General features: G+C 49.5%; 1 protein-coding gene across 5 annotated transcripts in view; it reads right to left on the reverse strand.

Annotated features, from left to right (window-relative positions):
- RUNX1 (RUNX family transcription factor 1) overlaps positions 1-25,487 on the reverse strand; it is a 267,280-nt gene that overhangs the window by 21,062 nt on the left and 220,731 nt on the right. For 2 of the 5 annotated variants that reach the window (XM_069567148.1, XM_069567159.1), the window contains one exon: positions 19,084-19,275. The exons of 1 other annotated variant lie outside the window; for it this stretch is intronic. In XM_069567148.1, the coding sequence (XP_069423249.1) occupies positions 19,084-19,275 (192 nt within the window). Of the gene's footprint in view, positions 1-5,352; positions 6,207-10,060; positions 10,535-19,083; positions 19,276-25,487 lie in introns of those variants that run through there. 2 more of the 5 variants (XM_069567180.1, XM_069567187.1) reach the window with 2 other exon arrangements.

The raw sequence follows: 25,487 nt of genomic DNA on the forward strand, positions 1-25,487 counted from the left end.
GTATTTAACATCCCCCAGGGCACAGGACGCCCCTCACCCCACCCCACCCCCCACAGCAGGGGATGACCTGGCCCCAAATGCCAGCGGTGCTTCAGGAAAACCCAGCCCAGTGTAGGCACACACCTCCCCAGTGTCCAACCACGATGACAAACCAGAATGCTGTGACTTCCAGAGTGCCCCCAGACTCAAGAGAGTTTTAGTGCAGCACAAGCCCTGGGCTGAGTACAATGGAACTGAGGGGTGTGAAGCAACAAGGCGCCTTCTGGATCCCTTCTGGGAACCCAGCGGTGGCTGGAGGCCGTTTGTCTGCCATCACGCTGTGGCCAGCGTGCCAGAGTTGGGGACGGCTGCTTTGCCCACAGTCTCATGGCCTGGCACCTGGTCTCGGATGTCTGGTGTGCCGAGCCCCGGGTGAGCCGCTGGTGTGCACGACCGACAAAACCACTCCTCCCAAGCTGACGGTCAGCCGTGCCACCTGGGGAAGGGGACAGGCTGGCACTTGCCTCCCCCGGGCTCCCCGGGCATGAGTCACACGTAACCAGATAACGATGCAGATCTCTCTGCGTGTCTAAGGTTTCATTCCAACATCTCAGGGGGTGACAGAGCAGAAAGCAACCTCTAGCCTTTGTGAACCAGCCCCCAACCCTCTGCCGTCGGAGGAAACCGAGGCATGGCGAGGTGAGATGGCCCCCTCTGTCCCCCGCAGCAGGTTAGTGGCAGGGTGGGGACAGATTTGCTGGGTGCTGGTGGAGGGCTGTTGATGGTTGCAGCCAGCTGCCCCTACCCTGCATCTAGTTACCAGACACTGACAAAACAATGAAGCCGGTCTAAGCTTAACAAACAAACAGATACATATACACACATGGAAGTAGTCCCCAAGTACAGTGCTCTTTGTATGCTGGGGAGGGCTACGTTTTCCTGCTTACAGATCTGAGATCTGAGCTTTGAGGGGCTGGCTAGGAAGTCCTGACTCCATTTATATCTCCCTTCCATTCTGAAACGAAGCCCAGACAACCCCAGATCTCAAGTGGAAGTGGAAATCTGTCGCTGCTGCTGTGAATTCATGAATAATGCAACTCAAAATTAGGTAGGGAGGATACCATTCCCCCTCCGAAGTATCCCGTCCCTTGACCCTGCGGTGTTTTGGGGGTGGGCGCGGGAGAGGCAGGCTTCCAGAAGCCTGGAGTCTGCAGTAAAACTCACACGGTCACCCGGGTTCTGCCTTTTCTCCTAATAGCCTTCCACTGCCAAGTGGCTGCGACCAGTGTGCTGACTTTAAACCCCGCTATGGAAAGTGCCATACCCTCTTCTGCTGCCATCACTTAAAATAATGAGTTAGGCGCACTTGTATCAGTCTGTCTTTCAAGTGGATTAAATTCACGGGCTCGTTCTCCTGCAGTCTCACAAGCTTTGGCCTGGCTGTCTGAACCTCCAGATTAGACAGACGAGCACATGCCAGACGGCAATGAAACGCAATTACCTAGGTAAACTTTTGAAGGATTTGAGCCCTGGGGCACAGGCTGTTTACGACAGACTAAAAGCACCGTTTGTACTGAGCAAGACCAGTTGCCTCTGTCTTTTTGAGTTCTGGATCCTGCCTGCCACTGGACTCCAGGCAGGATTTCTAGGGGCCCGATAACATCAGGCTTCTGTCCGCACCTCAGCACCTCAGGGTCTTTGCTCTGTTTTTCAACAAGAAATTGCAAGTACCAACAAAAGCCTATTATAACATCTCCCTTTGTGTTCACTGACTCTCTCCCATTGGTTTATTTTTTTTGGTATTGTGTACCACCCCGAAAAAAAGGCACCAAGAAATCATCCTAGAGCTAGCTGCTTTGCTCTGTAATGTCTTTGGAAATGAACCACCTTTGCAATAAACAGGAACTTCCTGACGGCACTGAAAACAAAACAAAACAAAACCCCAGCAAAAACCAGTCTCAACAGCACGTCCAAAGTGCTTTCCCCTTGATTGGAACTGAGGGACCGAAGGAGAAGAGACAGAAGTGAAAAGCAAGATAGATAAGGCGTGTGGCAAACGCCTTTCCGGCCGCTGGTCCACATTTCAGGACTTTTTTTTCAGACAGAGACCAGACAGATGTGTTGGAGGTCCTCCGTCCACCAGCTGAAAACTATAATGTGACCGTGAAAATGGGGTCTGGGGGCAGGGGGGTTAACCGGACTTCCGTAGTCCTATCAGACACAGAGGGAGGCTCTCCAGGGGATGGTAGTGAAAAGGTTTCAATACTTGGGGACCTGGGCCCCTGAGGTCAGTCAGTGGATCAGTATGGGCAAGAGGCTGCGATCAGGGGTGGGAAGGTAAGATCGGCTATCAAGATAAAAAAGTGAAGCTTGGAAGAACGGATTTGAAAAGTGCTGGAACCCAGAGGGATCTATGTGTGGATGCTGCTGGAGAAGGAGCGGACACGGGGGCCTCTGAACGGGGGGTGGGCGAGGCGACAGAACGCAGGCGCCAAGGGGGTGGCAGTGAGGTCAGGCAGGCGGTGCTATGAGGAAGCCGCGGACAGACAACCTCGTGTCAACTTTTGGGGTTCCGAGCTGTCATTAAATCTGGGAAGCCAGGTTCAGGCATCTGAATGGCAGGCTCTGGTGAGCTGTCTGGGATGCTGGACGGAGGGAAGGCAGACACGAGAGAGTCTGGCTCAGGTGGGTGGCTCAGCCAAGGGGAAGGGGCAGCACTCGAGTTAACAGGAGCTGTGCAAGGTGATGGGGGCAGGAGATGAAGAAGTGGAGGGACTTCTGGGTTCCCTCTTTGTCACAAAAGTGGAGGGAAAGGACCCAGGGAGAGGTAGCGGGTCACCCAGGTGGGCCCATCCAGGCCGCCCCCCCATCCCAGCTGGGCTCTGCGAATCACAGAAAGGGCAGGTCGCGAAAGCAAGAAAGAAAAGCACCAAGGCAGCAGGTGCTTGGGGAGGAAGGAAATCATTAGGGGCAGGTAATTCTGAAGTTGGGATTAAACCCTGCAACTCTCGAAAGCATTCTTGCTTGCTCAATGATGCCCAATGACCCCCTTCCCTACCCGCCCCCACCCCAACCCCAGGCATCTGGGCCAGGGTCATGGGGTCTGGAGACATCCCAGAGAGTGTCCCCCCCTGGCCTGGGACTTCTAGGAAAAAACTTGTCATACTCAGAGCCACGATTCCAAATGGGGAGCTCTGGGCACAGGTGGGCGGGGTTCTGTGTTGACCGTCAGAGAGGTAGCCCCGGGTTGCGTTCTGAGGTTTCCACGAGGTCACAGCATGGAGGGGAAAAACCTCATGTGCTTGCATCCAGGAGCCCAGGACCATTGGAAAAGCAGCCAATCTCTACCCTCCCCGGGTCTCAACGGACAGTGTAGAAGGAGGGAAGAAGGTGGGGAGAGAGGTCTCAGCCAACAGGTCCAGGAGGAGGGAAATGCGGTCATTGGTGGGGACAGAGATGTCCTCAAGGAGAAGGGGCAGGACGGGGGAGCTGGAGGGGGGTGAGAGGCCAGGGCTTTCCAGGTGGGCCTCAGCATGGACCAAAATAGATGGGCAGGGCTGGTGATCGGTGTTCAGAGGCCAGAAGAGAAGGCAGGGAGAAAGACAACTGCTCACAGCCTCAGCGCCCCAGCCTCCTTCCGGCTTATCTGCTTGCCTTTTCAGTCATTTCGGAGCATGGGTGGGCTCGCCGTGGACCATCTCACAGCCCAGAGACAGGCCGGGCCTCCGATGGATGGAGAGCTATGAGGTCAGTGGGGAAGGTAAGAGCTATGAGGTCAGTGGGCCCTGTTATTTCTGGACCAGCCCTCTGTGGTCATCAGATCCTCGCTGGGTGACGTGTCTAGACAGGAGGAGGAGCCTCGCAGTGGAGGCTGGTGATGCCAGCTCTCACCGCACTGAGTCTTCACGTTTGTGGTCAAGGTCACACCCAAGGTCACAGAGAAGGGAACCACGGCCAGGTTGGAGGGGAGCCAGAGTGAGTCCCCAGGCTTTTCTGTCCCTTGCTGTTTATGTGCCTCACTCTGCCACCCCTGAAAAGTGAGCCTCTTGTCCCTTGGGGACTTTGGTTGATATTCACATAGAGATACCTCTTCCAGGCGATCTATGCAGGGCTCCCGTGGTGTGCTCGGTGGTAAAGAATCTGCCTGCCAGTGCAAGAGACACGGGGTGCCATCCCCGATCTGGGAAGATCCAATGAGCCGTGGAGCAACTAAGCCCAAGCGCCACGACTACAATCTCACGCTCTCAAGCCCAGGAGCCCACGTGTCACAGCCGCTGAAGCCCGAGCACCCCAGAGCCCGTGATCTACAACAAGAGAAAAGCCACCGCGGTGAGAAGCCCGAGCAGCACAGCTAGCGAAACGCCCAGGCAGCAACAGCCGTAAATAAATATTTTTTAAAAAAAGGTGATTTGTGCTAAGAAAATGCCAGGTCCCACTTCCCGTTGGGTAAGTCCTAGCCTTGGATGTCCTGTGCCATGTCTCCGAGGCTGGGATCATGAGACCTGCAGGGACCTTTAATGCTTAAGAAACGAGGCCGCCTGTTTCTTGCAGAACAGAGTGACCACCGGTGCCCAGATGCCTCCCAGCTCAGGGTAAGAGCCTCGCTTTTACCTTAAGAGAAGGGAAGATGGGAGGTGTTGGCTGCCAAAACATGGCAGCTCCATGGGAGAGGAACCCCCAAGGTGGGCTCCCCACTGGGGAGTCTGGCACCAAGGGGCAGTTTTCCTAATTCTGGGGAACTCCCTTCGGGATGGTTCTCCCACGGGCCTCCACACCACCCCTCCCTATGAAGACAAAGTCATCCCAGGATGGCTTTGACTGAATAAAGACCACCCAGAGCCACTGGCCTTGAGGGGCATCAGCCTAGACCCAGAGAAGGTCCCGCCCAAGTGGCTGCCTAAGGTCAGGGGTCTCGAGGAAAAAGCGGACTTGAAAAGGGCCCACAGACTAAAGTGCTGGCGGCCGGCCGCGTCCTCTCTGCCTAGGACAAGGGACACGAAGGCGGAACTGCGACAGCACCGTCTGCTGTGTAGTGAGTATCATGATAAAAGCTGAGCAGGAAGCTCCCTTCCGCTCCCATCACTGACATATCAGCAATGGAAGGGGAAACCAGGAAAAGACCCCCATCAGCATGGGAGGAGCTCAAGCATCAGCCCTGGTTGGGGCGGGGGGCGGGGGCGGTGTTCCACCCCTGCTAAGACACCTTGCTAACCCACTTCCTCACCCCCCCCCCACCCCCACCCCGGGGCCGCGACTGAATTTAGTCTCCAGCAGGCCCTGGGATGCTTGTTTTGCAGTAGGAAACTCTCCTTCATAAGGGTGCTACTGTTGGTATTGTTTATTTGTGTTTTTAAAAAAATAATTTCCAAAAATAAGGAAAGGTTTATAAAATGGGGTTGGGGGGTGCGGGGAGGAAGGAGAGGGCCAGGGAGGCGGCGACCCCAGCATGTCCCAGGCTCAGCTCAGCTTTTTGGCTTCTTCTAGCCCCCGCCCCCTGCCCAGGTACCCACCCTCCCTGTTCTGAATGTCGAGAAGTAAGCAGGCTGAGCCGCCTGGGCTGGAGATGCATCTAACAAGGCCCTCATTGTCTCAGACAGGTGTGAGATTGGACTTGATTTGGGGCCAACACCTCCAGTCCCCGGAGCCAGCTCTGTGAGCTGAAAACATGCACCAACTCTCCAGTAATACCACTGCAGCCAGCCAGAGTCTCAACAATTTAAGGCTTAACACACACAACATAAATCAGAGGAGGATGGACCGGCCGACCGGCAGTTTCTTGGGCGGATGCCTGCAGACTGTCTGCAGATCAGACCCTGCCTGTTTGGGTTATTTGAGACCTTTTTTTTTTTTTTTTTTTTTTTTTGGTAATATAAAGATGAGAAACTGGGTGGAGCAGTGCACAGAGGCACACTGGTGTTTGCCCTTTCTTGTTCTGATGGCCCCTGGTTCTTCCTAAGTGCTGTTTTGAAGGGACTGCTCAGGAAGCTTCGTTTTCGCTCTTAACCAAAGACTCAGACTGTGTTCGAGCTGGGCAGGACAGGCAGAGGAAGCCGAGCGCTCCAATACGGATGCTGTCCGTGTGACCTTCATGCAGGCATTCCATCTTGCTGGGCTTCCAGTGTCTCCTCTATCTGATGGGGTGGGGGAACCATCTCATGTTGGTTTGGCTTTCTCTGACTCACTCATCTCCAGTGCTCAGAAGTTCAAAGTCACCATATAAGAACTGCCTGAAAGTGAAAGTGTTAGTCGCTCAGTCGTGCCGACTGTAGGCGTGGACTGTAGCGCGCCAGGCTCCTCTGTCCATGGGATTCTCCAGGCAAGAATACCGGAGTGGGTTGCCATGCCCTCCTCTAGGGGATCTTCTCGACCCAGGGATTGAACCTGGGTCTCCTGCATTGCAGGCAGATTCTTTACCATCTGAGCCAAAAGGGACACCTCTGTAAGAACTGCCTAAAGGAGGAAACCATCATCTTTGGGAGGAAACTTGCAAACCCTCTGAATGCTCTGTTTCCAAGTGGATGGGATTCTTGGAGCAAGCAAACACCCATCACTGGACTCCTCCTCGTATCTGGTCCTTAGGGACCTGGGCTCCGCAGAGCCCAGAGCTCCAGGCCCCGGGGCAAGCTGTGGGAGGCCAGGAGGAGACGACAGGTCTGTGCTGCTGGTTTGAGCAGAGCCTCCAAGTCCCTGTTTTTCCCATCGCCTCTGAATGAAGTATCATTTCGGAGAGACGACTACAGAGTCACAGCATCTCAACCTAGGAAGGAGCCTGGAAGCCCTGCCTCAGTACAGCGCCTCAGGGAGAGAGGCATCTGGGCTGCGCTCCTGGGATTCCTGTGATGGTCCCGGGTGGCGCTGGCTGAGCCATTCGTGCCCTTGACCCTGAATTCACCACCAAGGGCATGGTTACCGCAGGGATGCTGGGGCCTGGCCAGGCAGCCTGGCTGTTCCTGCCGGACACCGTTCAGGGAGCAAACAGCATGGGACTTGGCAGCGTCCTGGCGGGGGAAGAGGGACTGTCGCTCAGTCTGAGCCCTGGCCTGCCCAGGCTCCCCCTCAATGCACTCCCACGGCTGCGACCCCAGCCCATCACCCTCCACACCTGTTTCCTGGCCTCCTTCTGGCCCGGAGGTGGCACAGGCCACAAGCAGGCTTTCAAGGCCCAGGCTGGTGGGCAGACTCACACAAGTAGGTGAAACGCAGTTCAGAGAAACCTTTTGTAGGTGGTTCATCCAAAATGCAGAAGAGGCTGACCATTCACATTCTCTGAATGCATCCTATTCATAAGGGGACAGGCACGTAAGGAGACGGGTCAGGGGTCCCCCCCAGCTCCCGGCCACTGCCCACGTGGGCCCGGTGGTCAGAAGTGTCCCTGCAGCTGTACCCATGTTCACAGCCCGAAACAGGGCTTGGGGACACTTGGTGGGACTGAGGAGGACAGCGGGTGGCCTTGAGATGGGTGTTTTTACTTTTTAACAAGATCCCTACTCCTTCAGTAGGAAATTGAGCATTGAGAAGATGGGGACACAGAGAAGCTGTGATACAGAATTGAACCAGGGGATCCATCATCATCTCATCATCTCATCTCAGTGAGGGGCAGAGCAGGAGTAAACGTCCTGGGGTACCCTCTGTACTGACAGTGGAACCCACAAGCTGTGCCTCTTCCCGCCCGCCCCACCCCAACAGAAGGACAGCGGGCCAGCGGGACGGCCCCTGGACTAAGCCCTAAGACTCAAGAGCTCAAGGCTGTCTCCGAGTGTCACTGACACTCCTGGGCCTGACGCCCCATGCATGAAATGAAGGACTTCCAGAAAGACATTTCTGGGGCTTCCCAGGTGGCGCTAGTGGTAAAGAACCCGCCTGCCAATGAAGGAGACTTAAGAGATGCAGGTTTGATCCCTGGGTCGGGAAGGTCCCCTGGAGAATGGAATGGCAACCCCTTCCAGTATTCTAGCTTGGAGAAGCCCACGGACAGAGGAGCCTGGTGGGCTACAGTCTGTGGCATCACAAAGAGTGGGACACAACTTAGCATGCACACACAGAAAGACATGTAAGTTCCCTTTCAACTGTAACCCGATAGCTCAATTGGTAAAGAATCCACCTGCAATGTAGGAGACTCTGATTCGATTCCTAGGTCGGGAAGATCCTCTGGAGAAGGGATAGGCTACCCACTCCAGTATTCTTAGGCTTCCCTGGTGGCTCAGCTGGTAAAGAATCTGCCTGCAATGCAGATCAAACCTGGGTTTGATCCCTGGGTTGGGAAGATCCCCTGGAGAAGGGAAAGGCTACCCACTCCAGTATTCTGGCCTGGAGAATTTCATGGACTGTATAGTCCATGGAGTCACAAAGAGTCGGACACGACTGAGCAACTTTTGCTTTCAACTGTAACCATTTCGATTTCATTTGACCCTATGGAGCAGTGGGTCTGGGCCCTCTTGTTAGTTTACCCAAGGAAAGGGAATATGAACAAAGCTGACACCAGGACCACTCCTGCCCTTGTCCACCCCAGGGCTCTCATTGCTCCTGGAAGTAAGGAGACACACAAGGTCATTATCACAGAGCAGCTGTGTGGCTCCCAGAACAGATGTGCAACGCCCTGATCACGCAGCAACACTACCAACAAGAGCATGATGATAGCAATCATAGTAAAAAGACCACTGACCACATAGGAGTGTTTAACGTGTACCGGGCTCTATGCTAAACACATGACAAAAATATTTCTCAGTCCCTGTTCACAAGGAAATGAGAGTCAATACCACACGCCAGGCATCCAGTGCTTTGTGTATATTAACTGAGTGCATCTTCACAACTCTCCAGTGATCTAAGCACCATCATTACTGTGCCCATTTCACAGATGGGGACCACAGGGCAGAGAACTGAAGTAATTCTTGCAAGGTTACCTAATCAGGAAGTGGGCAACCTGGCATCTGAATTCCCATTATCCATATCCACACCTATGGGTCCAGATTCTGCTTTCCCCATATACTGCACCCTGGAGGTTTCCATGTGTTTTCGGAGTCCCCCTGATGAAAAGGTGGGAGGAATAGCTGACTGATGGGATGGATGAACAGAAGAAGTGGCAGCCGGCTTTGACGTCCACAGGTCACTGTGTGCTCCGGTGAGCGGCCAGGCAAGAAGTTAGAAAAATAAGAGAAATTCCTTACAGAGGCTCTAAGGCGTCTCCCCACCCCTGCCCTCCCCCAAGGCGTGAAAGAACCAAATGAGGAAATCGGGAAAAGATTCTGGAACAAGAGTAACAAGATTTCCTCTCCCTTCCACCTGAACTGGCCGTCCATAATTCTGCACAAATTCAATTGTAAAATCAAGCTTTGTAATTCGTGGAGAATCATATTAAACAGAACCACGTCTGGGCAATGGCTTTCCCCATTTAGCAACATATGGTGGCTCAGAAAGCCCAAGCACATAGCAAAAATATTATGAAGAAAAGAGCCTCTTAATCAGGGCAGCAGAGTAGGGGGAAGAGGGCCCTGGGCCATTCTTGCTGGCTTCCTGAGAACAGTGGGGGTTAATCCTCGAGAGCCCCAGAATCTGCCCAGAATTACAGTCTATTAGAGTTTAGGGCCACCTCGTTAGTGGCCTTCATGATGGGCGAGGGTGGGGACTCATGTGGCTGACAGCCCCTGAGCCGGCACAACAGGCAAGAACCCCAGGACCATGCCATACACACTATGGGTGGCTGGTGGTGGAGACTACAGCAGCCAACAGCATCAGTCAGTCCAGAAATGTGAACCACAGCCACTTTGTGATTGCCTTCAGTCAATGTGTGAACCAGGCAATGTCCTTGTCTTTCTTCCGGGGCCCCTGGCTCCAAAAACAAGCCAGGTGTAGACCCCATCACAGACACACGCTGCAGTTTCAAACCTGGGTGGAGGGCGGGGGAAAGAACTGCATGTTTCAAAAGTTTCCACGGTCATCCTGAAGATTACTGGATGACCCACTGAAGCACAGCTTAAAACTCAGGCGATTTACAACCAAGGATGGATGAAGATTAACAGACCCCGAGAGGAACAATCCCAATAAACCACTTAATGGACAAAAATGCAAAGTTGAGCCATTGAGCTTGTGCTGACTTTTGCAGATATTTTAATAACTTTATCATTATATAATCTGCCATCTGATACGTACAGAGAGACGTACTAATGGCCGCAATGGTGGGATAACCCCCAGGAGATGAAATACAACAAGAGGTTCGCTTCCTCGGATGACCTACAACTCCAAGAAGTGCGATCACTTGTCAGATTCTTTCTTCCTCCCTTTGTACCCTGAGATACTGTTTAAAAACCTACCCAGCAAGTGTATGTGTGGAGCCCTTCCCAAGATGCTGATCTGGCCTTGGAATGACTTGCGTCGAGCCCATAAGGCTGAAGGACAGAGAGAACTTCATCCGCAGTAGGAATCAGCAAGAAATGGGTTCTGGAGACTTCATGCCTTAAGACAGGTGAGCTGCTGCCAACCAGAGTGGTGCCGACTCCCTGGGGCTCCTCAGGGATCTTCCTTGCCCTCCTGCCCTAAGGATGCTCTGGTCTTCTGACCCCTGTGTGGTCATATCCAAGTGTCAGATCCAAAGGACCGTAACTCATCCTCCTCCAAGATCCCCAAAGGACTGAGCTCACCACTGTGAGGACCCAAATCTATCATTAACCAGACCCAGTGACACTGACTTATGGAGGCTCGGATCCAGCGATGCTGGGTGGGAGGACCAGCAGGGTGCAGAAATAAGTCCTGTTGCAGCCCATGGTGGTGTGTGTTTTTAATGCTCAAGTTTCACCAGCCACTAAATGACCTGAGGAAATGCTCAGGTCAGAGTGTCCCATTGCCTCCTCTGCCTGTTTGTCCACATTTTTTTCAGGTGGGAAAGCAAGGCGGGGGGGTCCCCATTTTTAGAAGGATGACTTTCTTGCTACTGCTTACAAAAGGAGGTTCTTTCCCACCATCTTGAAATGATACTTGGAATGTTCTTGACCCAAAGCTAACCCTGAGCTGGTGTGAAATCACGACGGGCCCCGAAGTGTTGGTACTTGAGCTTGTGTCTGGAGGGAAGGACTGTCTTTTCCGCCCAATGACTGTCTTTCCTACTCACGGCTCATTCAGGGGCCTCATGCCATGGTTCTGTTTTCCCTGGAAAAACACTTATTTCTTTTGAACAGTGCATGTTTACATTCCATGCCTCTTGGAAGAGCCCGAATTAGACACTCAATCTCAGGATGCTCCAAAGCTTGATCATCAAAAATCAACCGGTACATTCCATTCCCCCCCCATCAATTACTAGAAGTGCCCCCCAAAATTGGAAATAAATATGCTTGGCCAGTATTTGTCTTGGGGTGAGTTCTATACCATTATTATCATTATTTTGTTTTATTTACTGTGGCTGGTAACTGAATCTCTAGTAGCAAAACATCACATGTTCTGCCAGAAAGAGATTACGGAAGAAAAGTCTACAGGTAAAAAACTGGGTTCCTCAGTGAAGATTTTATTTACCGGAGGAGTTTTGCAATTCGGATCTTTAATCTCCGTTAACAATTGGGCTGCTCTAGGGCTTTGAAAGCAATTGTTCAATAATAAGAAAGCTCATGTGGGGCTAAAGGCTTTGCAAGTAAAATGTGAAAATACAAATACACCCTGAAGTGGCTGCGAAGAGTTGAGCATTCCCCTGCCTCTTTACATTTTCCCCAAGCTCTGGTGCTCAGAGGGCCAGAAGGAAGGGAGGGAAGACAGAAGTAATGACCATTATTTCAATCATACATGTTGAACTTTAAAGACCATGAAAGTAACTGAATGACAGGGGACCTGTATTTCTCTTTCATGATGGGGGGTTGGCAGGGGGAAGGGGATATGCAAATGAGGAAGATCAGCTCCAGCTTGGAGAACTACAACCAACAAGAAAACGCAAGTCTTTTTTTCCCTCCCCAGAGCCTTTTTGTTCCTATCGGCTTCTACTGTTTGCCCCCTCTCTGGGTACAGACTTTTGGTAAACTCTGATACTACTTCATGGCCGCAGTCAAAGTTTCGTTTTTAAATATCCAAATGTGAAAGGCTATCTTGGGGTGATTTGTAAATGTGGGATTATGAGATATGCAAAGTGAATCACCAGCCTTTCGCAATGGGTTTCTGGTCCACAGCGCCTGGCCATTAAAGCCATTTTTAACAAGGCAGCTTGTTTCAAAACAAGTGATATGCCGGGCTCCGGGCGGTCACATTCTTGAGTCCATCCCAGCTGGCCGGCTGTGGTCTCCGTGTCATCTTCTGTCCCTACACTTACTCCCAGCCACTAACTATGTCATGAGCTTTTGGGGGCCAGGGTGAAAGGCACCCAGGCCTCCTGTCTCCTGCTTTTCATCGCTTCCATCTTCCAGGAAAGATGCCCTTTCTCTACCACTGCTGGGTCCTCTAGTTCCATCAACATAGGTGGGCTAGGAAATGTTAAGAACTATCTGATCTCATCTAGGAAAAAAAAAAATCATGCGTTTTTGTGGTTGGAAATAAAAGGACTCTGATATGAGTTCCAGCTAGTGAGGGCCTGAATGCGAGTAGCTGGAAGATTTAAGTGTGGCATAAGACACTGAGTTCACACTGCCTGCCCATCGCGTCTGTCCTGGGGGAAACAGAGAAGGGAAAGTTGCCTCTGAACTCAACCTGATGCCCCCATCCTTTCTATCTTGGTGTAATGGGTAGACTGGTGTCCATGTTCTGATCCACGAGACTATGAACATGACCTTATTTTTTTTTAAAGGGTCTTTGCAGGTGTAATGAAGTGGAGGATCTCGAGGTGAGGTCGTCTGGGTTATCTAGGGGGAGGTGGGTGTCTAATCCCATCACAAATGTCTTTATATACAGAAGAGGAGGTGACTCAGAGGAGGAGGCCATGTGAAGAGGGAGGCAGAGGTGGAAAATGACGGGGCCACAAGCTTAGGGATGCAAGGAGCCACCGAAGGCTGGAGGAGGCAAGCAAGGTTCCTCCTCTAGGAACTTCAAAGGGGGTGTGGCACCTTGATGGTGGACCCTGGCCTCCAGAAATGGAAGAGGATAAATGTCTATTGTTTGAAGCCAGTAAGTCTGTGGCAATTTGTTATACCAGCCGTAGGAAGTTACTATGCTTGGTTTGGTGATGCTGATCCAAATAGCCCACAGTTACCAAGCCTTACCCATGGGCTGGCTCACCTTTCGAGTGGGTCTAGGATCACCAAAAGTAATTTTTACTCCCATTTTGCAGACAGGGAAGCTGAGGCTTTCAGAGGTTAGGTAACTTGCCAAAAGTCCTACAGTGATACGTGGTGGAGGCCAACTGGAGGCCAAGGCAGTCTGCCTGTTGAGCTCATTCTTAGCCATCAGGCTCTGCTATCTTTCCTGGCCATGAGATTTTCAGCTTGACCTGCCTACTGTTTCACCAGCAACAGCAAGTAAGCGTTCCAACTACAGCTGTTTTAAAAACTTACTTTTCTGAACAAAAACCTTTGGGTGTGTGTGTGAAAACGAAAGAGACAGAACTGGCCTAGAGATCACACGAATAAGGAAACATTTCAGAATGTATCAAATTCACAGAAGGAATACTTCATCATTAGGATCAAGACCTAAAATGAACCCTTCTTTTCTCTAATTAGGAAAGATGTCCACAGGCATTAACAACATGTTTCGGAAAGCATGGTCTGATCACCTTGAATGACATCCATGAAAACGCTCGGTCTGAGAATGCGGTCCTGCTAAAATGTGGTTTATGATGACTAGGGTGCTGACAGCTTGCCAGGTTGGCGGCTCCTTTGAAGGGCTGGTTTATTAAGTACTTAGCTGAGAGGTGCTTGTAAATACATCACAGGCATTGGAGCAGCACTCTTCAAGGGAGTTTTGTGTTGGTGACCACGCGGTCCATAAATAGAGTGCGGAGAAAAAGTAAGGCGGGCTGCCACTGAGCACCTCTCTGTAAGTCACCCCAGGTCTCGGATGGAAAGCAAGGGCAGCCCGCACTGCTGAAACCATAGGCGGACTAGGAAGCCAAGGCCTGAGGGCCTTTTTTTAAAGGAAAAACAAAACAAAAACTTAGCTTTTTCTCCATCCTTCATCCCCAAAGTTTTTAAATGTCTATGATGCAACTGATGGGCATGAGCTTTTCAAGCTTTCCTTAATACTTATACATTGTATTAGCCAAGATGGAAAACAGGACCTGAGTTGTGAGTTCCTCCAACTCTCTGCAGTCATCTAGTTCTAACACCTTGTAACCTCTCTGCCCAAGGGGGAGAAGAGGGGCCCAGGAGAGCTCGTCATTCTGTGTCCATTTCACGGTTTCTCCTTCCTTCCCTCCCCCTCTTTCCCCATTTCCTTCTTACATTTATTTATGTTTATTTATTCATGGGAACACCTGATCCAGGCTTGTTTTCTGTGTAAGATTCTGCTGTTGTAGACCTTGCCAGGCTCTCAAACTCTACTACACCTAGATAAGAGGGCTACGTTTAAATCACTCCTTTTTCATGTTCATAGCATGTCTTGTAAGTCGATTTCTAGCACCCTCAATATTTTGCTTTGTGTAACCATGACCATTTGTAGACTGACACAGGAGAATGACTGACTGCAACCTCCAAGGTAATGCAACCGTTCCCGGCCCCCTACTTTGTTTTTGAACTTCTAGAATTGCTGAAGAGAGAGAAACAGAGAGAGAGAGAAGGGGGACAGGGAAGGGAAGAGACACTGTGCATTTTATTTTACCCCCAAGGCTGGAAAGGGAATTTCTCTCTCCTCCTACAGAAAGTGAAAAGATTTTTTTTTTTTCTTTTTTCTTTGGTCAATCCAGCTGACAAAGATTGACGTAAGTAACCCAGTATGGCTGAGAAACAAAGTCAACTCAGTATCTCAAAAGGCTGCCCAGATAGTAAGTGCCAGAAAATGGTGTTTCCAAAGTAACTTAGGGTAAATCACTAGCAAAACAAACTAACTTGGAACACTAAAATTTTGGAGATGATTTAAGAGGTCAAAAACCCCATCAGCCATATGAAAGTCTTACAGCACCCACACTCTTGCAGGCAGTTCAGATGTTGCTGGGGTTTAGAGGTTAAGAAGGCCTCGGTGCCACTGAAACCCACAAAGAGAGCCTTCCACGCAGGAAGGGTTGCCCCAGTAAAGTGAATGGACGGCTAAGAAACCCTCTGCCTACCCACACATCTTTCCTTCACGCGTGCAATGCTCAGAGAGTCATTATTCTGAGTTGAGTCTTCTTTTCCCCATCTTTAAAAACACACGTCTCCAAAGCAGGAAATGTATTCAGGTGCCCACCCCCAAGTCTGGCCCTAATGGTTCATTATTATCAATACCTCATGATAATAGAACCCAGTCTAATCAGGACTGCCAAGGGAATGACCAGCCCAGCACTGCTCCCATCTCCCCGTAGGTGACAGGGGTTTTATTTGACACTGACCAGCCCTATGTTTAAGTCCTTGATCCCAGGGTGGGAGACTGGGAGAACCTGCCATCCACCAGCACTGGTTTTGGAGCCAGAAAGGGTCTCCGTTTGAGTTCACTTCCAATCTTGGAGAATTCTGGCAATTGTTAACCTCTGAGGTTCAGTTTCTCTGCCTGTAAACCACACCTACAGGATTGTAGGAATAACACAATGTATAAAAAAAGGTCTGACTTGTACCAAAAGATAACTGTTCCCAGTAAAGAGTTAAGCCTTGTGCCTTGATGCTGACGGCAAGACAGACCAAAAACAAAACTTGGCTTCTTAAGTTTCTCTGGTTTTGACAGTTTTCTACATCAGTAGATTTCACCCTGTCTCTGCTTTCCCCGAAAGGAGGGAGTTACATACATGGCTTAAATGTGGTTCGTCATTTTTGGTAAATCAGGAGTCAGATTCTTAAACCTACTTGCTCGGGTTGCCTGAAGCCATCTCTAAGGGGAGGTGTGACTGACGCGGTGGCAGCAGCTCCCTGTTTGTCTAGACTCTGCCTGGTCCATCTTTCAAAAGAACGTGTGTCGAGTTTTCTTTCCTGTGACTGGGGAAAAAATCTAAAACGGCCGCACAAGTGTGTGATAATGTCCTGACTTGCTTAAACGTGCAGCCGTGACCAAATGGCTTTCTGTTTGATTTTAAGACCTGGTAAAGTAGGAAGTTGAAATTAACCTCAGCCCTTTTATAGCTGAAACCTCAACAAATAAACAGTGGTTTGGTGGCATGGCAACCTAGCCCCCTTTTCCATCTGTACCCTGCTGCAGATCATTTGAGGTATCTATTTTGAGTGCTTCTTAAGCACATCTGATTCTAGATAAATAGAGGCAGTATCCTAGATCTATGATTTCGTACTGAAGGAGTTAAAGTGCCAGGCATGACCCTGCGATGAAGCCTGAGAAAGACCGGGTCCATCAGCCTACTGACCCAGGATCTCTCGGAGCCCCTAACTGCTGACGATTCCACCAGGCTGAAAACATCCACCCATTGGTTCGGCACGGCTGTAAAACTGCTCTTGTTAATACTATGGGGATGTTTTTCTTCCAACTACTGCGGCCATTTCAAAGAGAGCCATAAACACATGCTGAATTTTTATACAAAGCATCTTCTTAAATATAATATAGAAGCTCTTGTGCTAAGCTGGGAAAATAACCATTTTCATACCCATCAAGAACAAAATGAAGGTTTTGGCTGAAAGAGACTTTACTGTGATTCCTGTTAACTTTCTAATTTCAGGGGGGGAAAAAAAATCCCAAGGGTCTACTCGAAACAGGACGAAAGTAAAAAAGCATTAGATTTCTAATGGGAAAAAAGAAAGGAAAAGTCGTTTTACATAAAACTCTCCCAGATACTTATTTTTTAAAAGCTGTTCCTACAATTTTACAAGTGATGTCCTGAACGGCAAATCATATTTTGGAAAGAAAGGACATCGGTGACATAGTTAACACATTCTCTACAGAGTAGCAACTAAGACTCCAGGGCACTCTCAAAGCAAGTTATTATTACTTAGAGGTTGCAGAAGTAAAAAAGTTTTTAAAAGGAACAAGAAAGGGGGTTAAACCTGATACTGTGCTAAGCAAACAGTATTCCAATGAGCTGAGGAATGCCCGTCAGTGGCAATGCCTCAGACTGAGAGCTGCTGATGGCTGAGGATAGGAATTCAACACCCCACCCCCAAGCCCACCATTTTCTTTTCGGTAAAGAGAGCGTATCTGATCAGGAAGAGAAATCAGATCTGGTTCACTCTTCACCAAAACCGAAACCAAGCCAGACTCCTGGTGATGATTTCCACCGGCCCCCGTGTGGTTTATGTTTTCATTGCCTTTCAAAATGCTTCATAATTTTGGTTTCAAGAGCAGTAGAAAAAAGCAAATTCCTTTATCAGCCCAGAAGTAGAAATGGTCAGTGACGCCGTGAGAGGATAAGAAAACAGAAGTATCCCCTTGAATGTTACAAGTGGAATCCTGCAGACGACATGCATGTAAATGGCCCTAAACACAAGATCCAGCCACCTCCTAAAGAATTTTATTCTATTTAGAAGAAAAGCAGCAATTCCCCCACCCCACCAAGCCCATCTCACTTAATGTGCCATTTGATCTAGTTTCTCATACATGCTTGCATTTTGGAATTTCAAAAAATCAATATGCATATTTTGAATGAGTAAGCGATGATGAAGCACCAGGAAACCAATGGTTTCGTGGGACCTCTTCTTTAAATGCAGCTCAGAGGCAACTGGAGATGAGAGGCAGCCCTCCCAAAGACAAACTTGGGTTTTTGCTGTCCACCAAAGGGCTCATCTACAGAAAGACCCCTTGACAGCTGTCCACATAGGATCTTACATGAGGGGGATCTCCAGGAAATTTTCATGCAAATAAAAGAACTTTCCCCAGAGACACGAGTGTGAGAGCGAACGGCATGGGCCATCAGGCTCTGGGGAAGATGATGGAATTCCCTTTGGAGAGCCACACACGTGCTAATCCCAAAAGAAAGCTATGGGCTGGAAACCCTCAAGGACTTGGGATTCTTGTGCATCTCACAATAACAGCTCGGAACACAGAGAACACCCCAGAAATCTAAGTTCTGCTGTCCCAGAAGGGCAGGTGCATGTCCCCTGCTGTCCACCTGCCCCAGATGGGCCCCTTATCTTTTCCTGTGAGTCAAGCAAGCCTGCCCCTTTGAGAAAGGAATCTTACTGCGACCATACTGTACACAGCTGTGTCTCACATGCCCTGAGAAAAACCACTGCATTTCGGAAATTTGAAATGGTATCACAGAGCAAATAATCACTGACGTCAGTGCTTTCTGCAGTGTAAATGAACTCTGGGTATTATCTCATTTGGCACAGTGGGTTTTATGCAATTACTGTATTTTACAGTGTTTTTGCCATTGCCAGCTAACCCCCACGGTGGTGGGAGCAGGGAGAGTCCACCTTCTGGATTGACTGCAAATTCATTAGCTGCAATGATACCTTGAATAGGGTGGCGTCCAGACACTCCTATTTCCTTATAGTTTCAAAAGGATGTGCATAAAATACAAACCCCACAAATAATCGGGAAGGACGTGAAACGTCTTGACCATCACCTGGCTTGATGCATGCCATGTGTATCTTCAAGCCAAGTTAAGTGAGAAAATGGCATAGCCAGAGCTCCTGCATGAGAAATTCTAGACATGATCTACATAGGGATATATACATATCTGGATATACATGACCTCCCTGGTGGCTCAGTGGTAAAGAATCTGCCTGCCAATGCAGGAAACATGGGTTTGATCCCTGGGTCGGGAAGATCCCCTGGAGGAGAAGATGGCCATCCCACTCCAGGATTCTTGCCTGAAGAAATCCTCATGGACAGAGGAGCCTGGCGGGCGACCGTCCAGGGGGTCGCAAAGAGACGGACATGACTGAGCGACTCAGCAACACCCTCTCTATATCCTCTGTATCAGGGCCTTTCAGTCTGGGGGTCTTGTCACAAAGCAACTCTGACTCAGTAGCTCTGGGGTGGGCCAGGGGTGGGGTGGGGTAGGGGGACACTCTGCTGTTAGCATGCTCCCAGGCTGCTTGCTGGTCCGGGGAAGTGGGGAGGAGAAGCCACGATGCGTCTGGCTGGGTTCTGCCCAAGGGTGAGGCGGCACGTGGGCTCCGTCCAGGTACTTACCCTGCATCTGACTCTGAGGCTGAGGGTTAAAGGCAGTGGAGTGGTTCAAGGAGGCCCGAGGGTTGGGTGTGGGGGCTGGGTGGTGTGGGCTGACCCTCATGGCCGTTCGCCGCAGCTGCTCCAGTTCACTGAGCCGCTCGGAAAAGGACAAGCTCCCGGGCTTGGTCTGATCATCTAGTTTCTGACGATGTCCTATTGCGGGGAGGGGGTGGGGAGGGGGAGAGGGAGGCAAGGAAGGAGGGAGGCAAGAGATCAGAAAATGTACACTGCGGATTTGCTAGAAATCGGGTGTTTCTGGGTCTCCCCTCCCTCTCCCCTCACTTCCTCCCCACGCCCCACATGGACCTGCTGGAGACCTGCTCATTCACAGGCACCCCTGGGGATTCGGGGCTGGCACATGGGGGACCCCTTTCGTCATATTGCTCATGGGGTGCTCCTTCGGTCTGGCTCCGGGCACCCACCTCAACCTTCTGCACCCATCTGCATGGGGTGGAAGGCAGAGAGTACGCTGGGCTTCGTGGCAGAGGTGGTGGATGGTGGGAGAGTGGGGGAAGGGGCAGGTCGTTGGCACTTGCTTGGCCCTGAGCTGTGGGCTGGAGAAGGAGCCCCAACAGTTTGCCCCCCACCACACACCCAAGCCCGGCTGGTTTCAGAGCAGCGAAGTGGGCCCTGGAGCTTAGCGGCAGGCCCCTGCCAACAGGAAATGAGGTGTGGCTGCAAACCACAGCCCTGGGAGGTCAGATTTCCTGTTAAGTGCGGAGCAAGGGCCCCTTCTCCGCTCCTCGCCAGCTCTCCGAGAGCATCCTCTCCTCCCTGGAGCCGACTTCCCCGGGCTTGGCCTCCACGGGTCGGAGATTCGCAGCAGCCAGGGCCTCTGGAACCCAGAGTGGGCTGCCAGCAGAGTGGAGGCGCTTCCCCGGGGGGCCTCTGGAAATCCAAGGTGCAGTGGGGGACCCTCAGCACCTTGGGAGCCAGCAAGTGTCCTCGCCTGCCTGGCTCCTTGTCAAAGTCACTGTCACTAGGATATGAGCAGAAACCCTTCACTAGAGAAGGGCTGGGAGGGTTGGGGTTTCTCTTTCCTCCCTTAGTTCTTCATCAAAATGTCTTTTTAAAAAATGTATTTACTTTCTGACTGCACTTCGGGGCTTGTGGGATCCTACTTCCCCGACCAGGGATTGAACCCATGCCCCCTGCAGTGGGAAGGCAGAGTCTTAACTGATGGATGTCCAGGGGGGTCTCCACAATGTCTTTAAAGCAGAGATTTAGGCCCATCGAGCAGAGCTGAGGATCCCAGGTACCCACGTAGCCATGAGGGTTAGAGGGGTGGGGCTGGGCTTGGCCAATTCATTGGAAGAAAGAGCCACTGACCAATTTCACAACTTACCTCCTCCCCGCCTCTGTCGTCAAGGGACCTCAAAACAAGACTGGGGAAGCAGCCCCCTTGCCAGCACACTCCAATGGCCTTCCCCATGCCCGACCCCTTCCTCAGTGAGAAAGATGATCCCTGGATTCCAGCACCCCCGCCGCCACCCCCTGCCCGGGGTGGGAGTGGAGTTGGGAGAAGTACATTTTAGCCCAGCTCCCAATGGTTACAATTATAAAATTAAATTTTATAACTTGTATTATGGTTCCAAATCTCCGTGGTTTGCCGTTTCTTCCTGCTGCCAGGCCCCTTGGCACAGCTGATGCTGTCTCAAATTCCAGACCAGAAAAAGGACCCACTATACTGCAGTGATTTTATCACGAGCAAGACCTGTTTGGCTCCGAGATGAGGAAAAATACTTAAGCATAATATTTGTGTAGTTCAAATGCAATGCTCCCTCTTTTCATGTGTCACCAAGGCAAATCTGGTCTCTGATTCCGCCCCTGCAGCCCACAGCCCTCTGCCTGAACCAGGCAGCCCATGTCACGTGGGCCCAGCACACATGCAAGGCCTCTTACCCGCTGAGTATTTTAAGCACCAGCCTTGTGGGTGAAAGGCCACAGGGCCAGCTCCCACAACAACCCCTACCACCCCTTTTCCTCAGAGGGACGAAAACAATCTTTTTCTAGAACATTCTATGTCAGTCCATCATGGAGTCGTTTGTGGTCTCTGATGGAACGTCTCAGAGACTCCTCCCTCCTCTTATCTCTGGGACACATTCTCAGCTTCCTGACAGTCAGACTGAAAAATCTGAAGCTTTCCTGCAGAGGAGCAAATGCTACCAACTCAAAGGTCATCCCAAGCACATCAGTATGGTCCTTTCCATGCCTATCACCACCTAGCGCCTGGAGTTAGGAGTTAAGGAAAGAAGAAGGCAGGACACACACTTCTGGAAAGTTCTAGCACCTCAGAAAGAATGCCAGTTGGCATAGAGGTGGTGCAGAGGCTTCTAGCAGGTTTTGTACCCATTTCAAAACTGCACATTCCTTGGGCACCCAGTGGTGTTTTTGAAGAACAGCGTGTCAAGGACAGTAGGTAATCCAGGAGAATGATGTGTACCAGATCATTCCGAACACATGCATTTGGTATTTTGGAGCCTCTGGTCAGCCTTTGAAGAGAGGCCTTTGGTTGTGTCTACCTCAGTCCCCAAACTTGGGAAACAAGTGCTACCAAGAAACTAAACAGGAATAAGTCATTTCAGGGAAGCCACTACTGTGGCCGGGCATAACGCAAGATATATGTATATTTTTTTAACGAGACCCCTTCTCATTACCCTATGCTTGAAAAAGAAAGTTTCAACGTGTGAGCAGTTTTTGCACCAGCTGACACCTGCCAAAATCGCAGTCATTTACAGAGATTAACTGATGACTGTCTGCTTCAGCAGGAATGTTTGGGCATAGCTCTCAGAGAAAACAATTCTTCACTCTAAGCTCTGTTCTAAGCCCTGAGAGTCTCAGGGCTGAGTTTAATGCCGGAGGAGGGGTGAGAGTTCACCCCACACCCTCCCTGCATGTGATCCTGGAGTAAGTCAGAGTGGTATTACTCTCCCGGGGACCCTGAGACCCTCCTCCCCACTCGAGCTGGAACACCGAGACACGGGGGAGATAAAAAGCATTATACTAAAGGTGTGGTTCTGATGCATTCAGAAGCTAGATCAAAGGAAAACCTAATTCTTCTTTTCTGAAACCATCAGATTTCATGTGCCAAAGAGCAATACATTTTTTTTTTTGCATGAAATATAGAAGCTTCCGATATAAACTTTCAAGCTGGGGAAAATGAATGCTTTTTCTGTCTCCAGCTTCCTGTATCTGTGTGCAATTAAGATGTCAGTTTGCTCCCTGAATTTTAAATACAGGAGTATGGAGAATGTCCACTATCAAATTCATTTTTCTTCTTTCTTACTGACTACTGGGCTTTCGAGGGCAACAGGGAATTCAACCCTGGATCAAATCTTCTGGTAGAAATTATGTGAAGCCTCGAACACATGTATGTTGGCAGCCTGGATTTTTTGGACACGTTGGCAGTCAACTGTGAATGTTTACAAGGTTGTCTTGAACACAGTCACAACCTCAAGATGTCATACAGGGACATCTGATCCTAAATTATGTTTCTCTATTACTATTCTCACATTTTTTTTTTAAAAAAAGTACTTGATTAGAATTTTATATATATGCAAAACTGTATAAAGCCAAAAGAACAACCACCAAAAAGAATAAAAACTAATTCATCCCATCTGCTAAATTTTACTTCATTCCAAAGACATACATCCTGCAGTCTTCTGGAATGGGTGCCCACTGGGCATCCCTAAATGTTAGGATATTTGTGATGGTTAATGAGACCAGCTTTTAGTTTTCTGCTATTGAAAACAAGGCTGAGAGGGTATGCATATTTCACTGACAACTGAAGTCCCCTTTTCAGGAAACCATTGTTGATCTGTGGCTCAAAGTAACTGAAATACAATATTCTCGAATTACAATGGCTAATGTCCCAATAAATCCATCCTACACTGAAAATATGATAGGCTGAAAATGCATTTAAAACACCGAACCCACCAAACATCTTAGCCTACCTTAAACATTGTCAGCACATTAGCCTAGAGCTGGGCAAAATCACCTAACACAAAACCTATTTCATAATCAACTGTTGACCATCTCAAGTCATTTATTGAATACTGTGCATAATGAAACTGAAAAACAGAACTGTGGTCTGAATACAGGCGGTTGCAAGTTTATCTGCTGTTGATCCCTAAGAGGTCATGGCTGATCACACAAGCAGCTCACCATGCATCGCGAGCCCGGGAAAAGATCAAAGTTCACAATTCAAAGTATAGTTTCTACTGAGTATGCATCACGTTCATGTCATTGTAAAGTTAAAAGAAAAATTCTAGGTAGAACCATTCTAAGTCAGGGACAGTCTGTGTACGATCATCTATGAAAGAAAATGGATAAGACTAGGTTGTCACCTTTTCTTGTCAAGTTTTGTGTAGAGAGAATCATTTTCTGACAGTAAACGTGTAAGTCCATGTTTCTGATATAAGTGTACTGATTTTCCTGATAGATTCTCAGCAGAAAAATTAAAAAAGGCATGTACTAAAGCACTGTCAACATGAGCAGCTGAGAAAAACTGATGTAAAGTGAAAAGACCAAAAAGACATCTATCTATATATGTGTGTGTATATATACGCCTCTCTGGTTTCTCTGGTGGCTCAGCAGCAAAGAATCAGCCTACAACGCAGGAGATGCGGGTTTGATCCTTGGGTCGGGAAGATCCCCTGGGAAAGCAAATGGTAAACCACTTCAGTATTCTTGCCTGAGAAATTCCATGGACAGAGGAGCATGGTGGGCTACAGTCCACGGGGTCAAAAGAGCAGGACACAACTTAGTGACTAAAACCACCCATGTATATCTCTGTCTCCCGCCATCCATCCATCTCACTGTGATTCTTTTAAAGGGGTGTATCTTTTTCAAAAGATGTTTGCCAATCAATCTGATGCTAATGACAATATCTGGATATAAAAACATCAACATTTCTTTCTTTAATATGCTATCCTTTATGGACTAGGGAAGAAAAACTGACGAGGATAGAAGATAGCTCATTTTTCCTGGTATAATATTCTAACTTCTGGGCTCCAGAGTTAACAAAGTCATTGGGACTTGAAAGCAATGATTCTGAATGTGGTTGTGATCCTTCCTCAAAGCCCCTTGCAGGTGGTGAAGTAAACCTTTCTAACTGCCAACCTATCCATCTGCTAGCTAATGAAACACTGGGAAATACTGCCCCATATGTGTATAGGTTATATATATATATACACAGATTTATATATATAATTATATAATAATACATAGATGGTATACACATTATATACACAATACATAAAAACATATGCTGAGATATGTTACTATATTGGAATACATACTATCAGTTCAGTTCAGTTCAGTCGCTCAGTCATGTCCGACTAGTTGCAGCCTCATGGGCTGCAGCATGCCAGGCCTCCCTGTCCATCCCCAGCTCCCTTAGTTTACTCAAACTCATGTCCATTGAGTTGGTGATGCCATCCAACCATCTCATCCTCTGTCGTCCCGTTCTCCTCCTGCCTTCAATCCTTCCCAGCATCAGGGGCTTTTCAAATGAGTCATACTATCATACATGTTTATATATCACCCAATGGTACATATACACGGGTAGCCTAACTTTGGGGTGCTGCAGTTCACATGGTCGCAGGGAGTCAGACACGACTGAGTGACTGAACAACAAGCTCAACTTTCCCTCCACCTCCTCCCATACCATTACGCTTAGAGAACAGCGCAAGGCTGAAGTCCTTCCAAACTGAAAGCCTAGAGGAATTAGCTTCATTTTTAAATTCCTACGTGGCAATGAAGTTCAGAGAGATTATGTCATTTACCCAAACTCACACAGCCAACTAGACAAACAGCAGGTCTGAAAACACACCCACTCCCTCAACACCGCACCGCCCCCCCACCACCTCACGCTCCATGCACTTAGAAATACCCATTTCCCTGACTTCCACGTGATCAGAGCCACAGTGGCCCGTGGCTGTCCATCGCACGGACCTTGGGCACTTGCGCGACATACACCCTCTGCCTTGACCATCCCACTTCCGTTCCCGGCTTGCCTTAGAACAGAAGATAGCCAGAGCTGTGAGGGGGATCCCTCCCAGAGAGCTGGGTCTCACACATCTGCACGTGCATCAGAGTCTCCTGATGTCCTGGCAGGTCTGGGGGCAGGACCGGCAAGTTCAGAAGAAGATCCGGCCGACGCAGAGGCTGCTGGGGTTCCCGCGGAGTGTGACGGTGAGCGTCAGCCACTCCTCCCTGCCGTGCAAGTGTTTCCAACCTGCTGCTCATCTCTCGTGGGCTGGAAACTAAAACACCAAATCTACCAGAACCGTGTTTAGACTACGTGTCCCTGGACACTGAGTGATGGCCTTGTTTGGTGATAACTATTTTTGTGGTCTTTAAAA

The sequence above is a fragment of the Ovis canadensis genome, chromosome 1 (assembly GCF_042477335.2).
Source record: "Ovis canadensis isolate MfBH-ARS-UI-01 breed Bighorn chromosome 1, ARS-UI_OviCan_v2, whole genome shotgun sequence".
In the NCBI taxonomy this organism is placed as follows: Eukaryota; Metazoa; Chordata; class Mammalia; order Artiodactyla; family Bovidae; genus Ovis; species Ovis canadensis.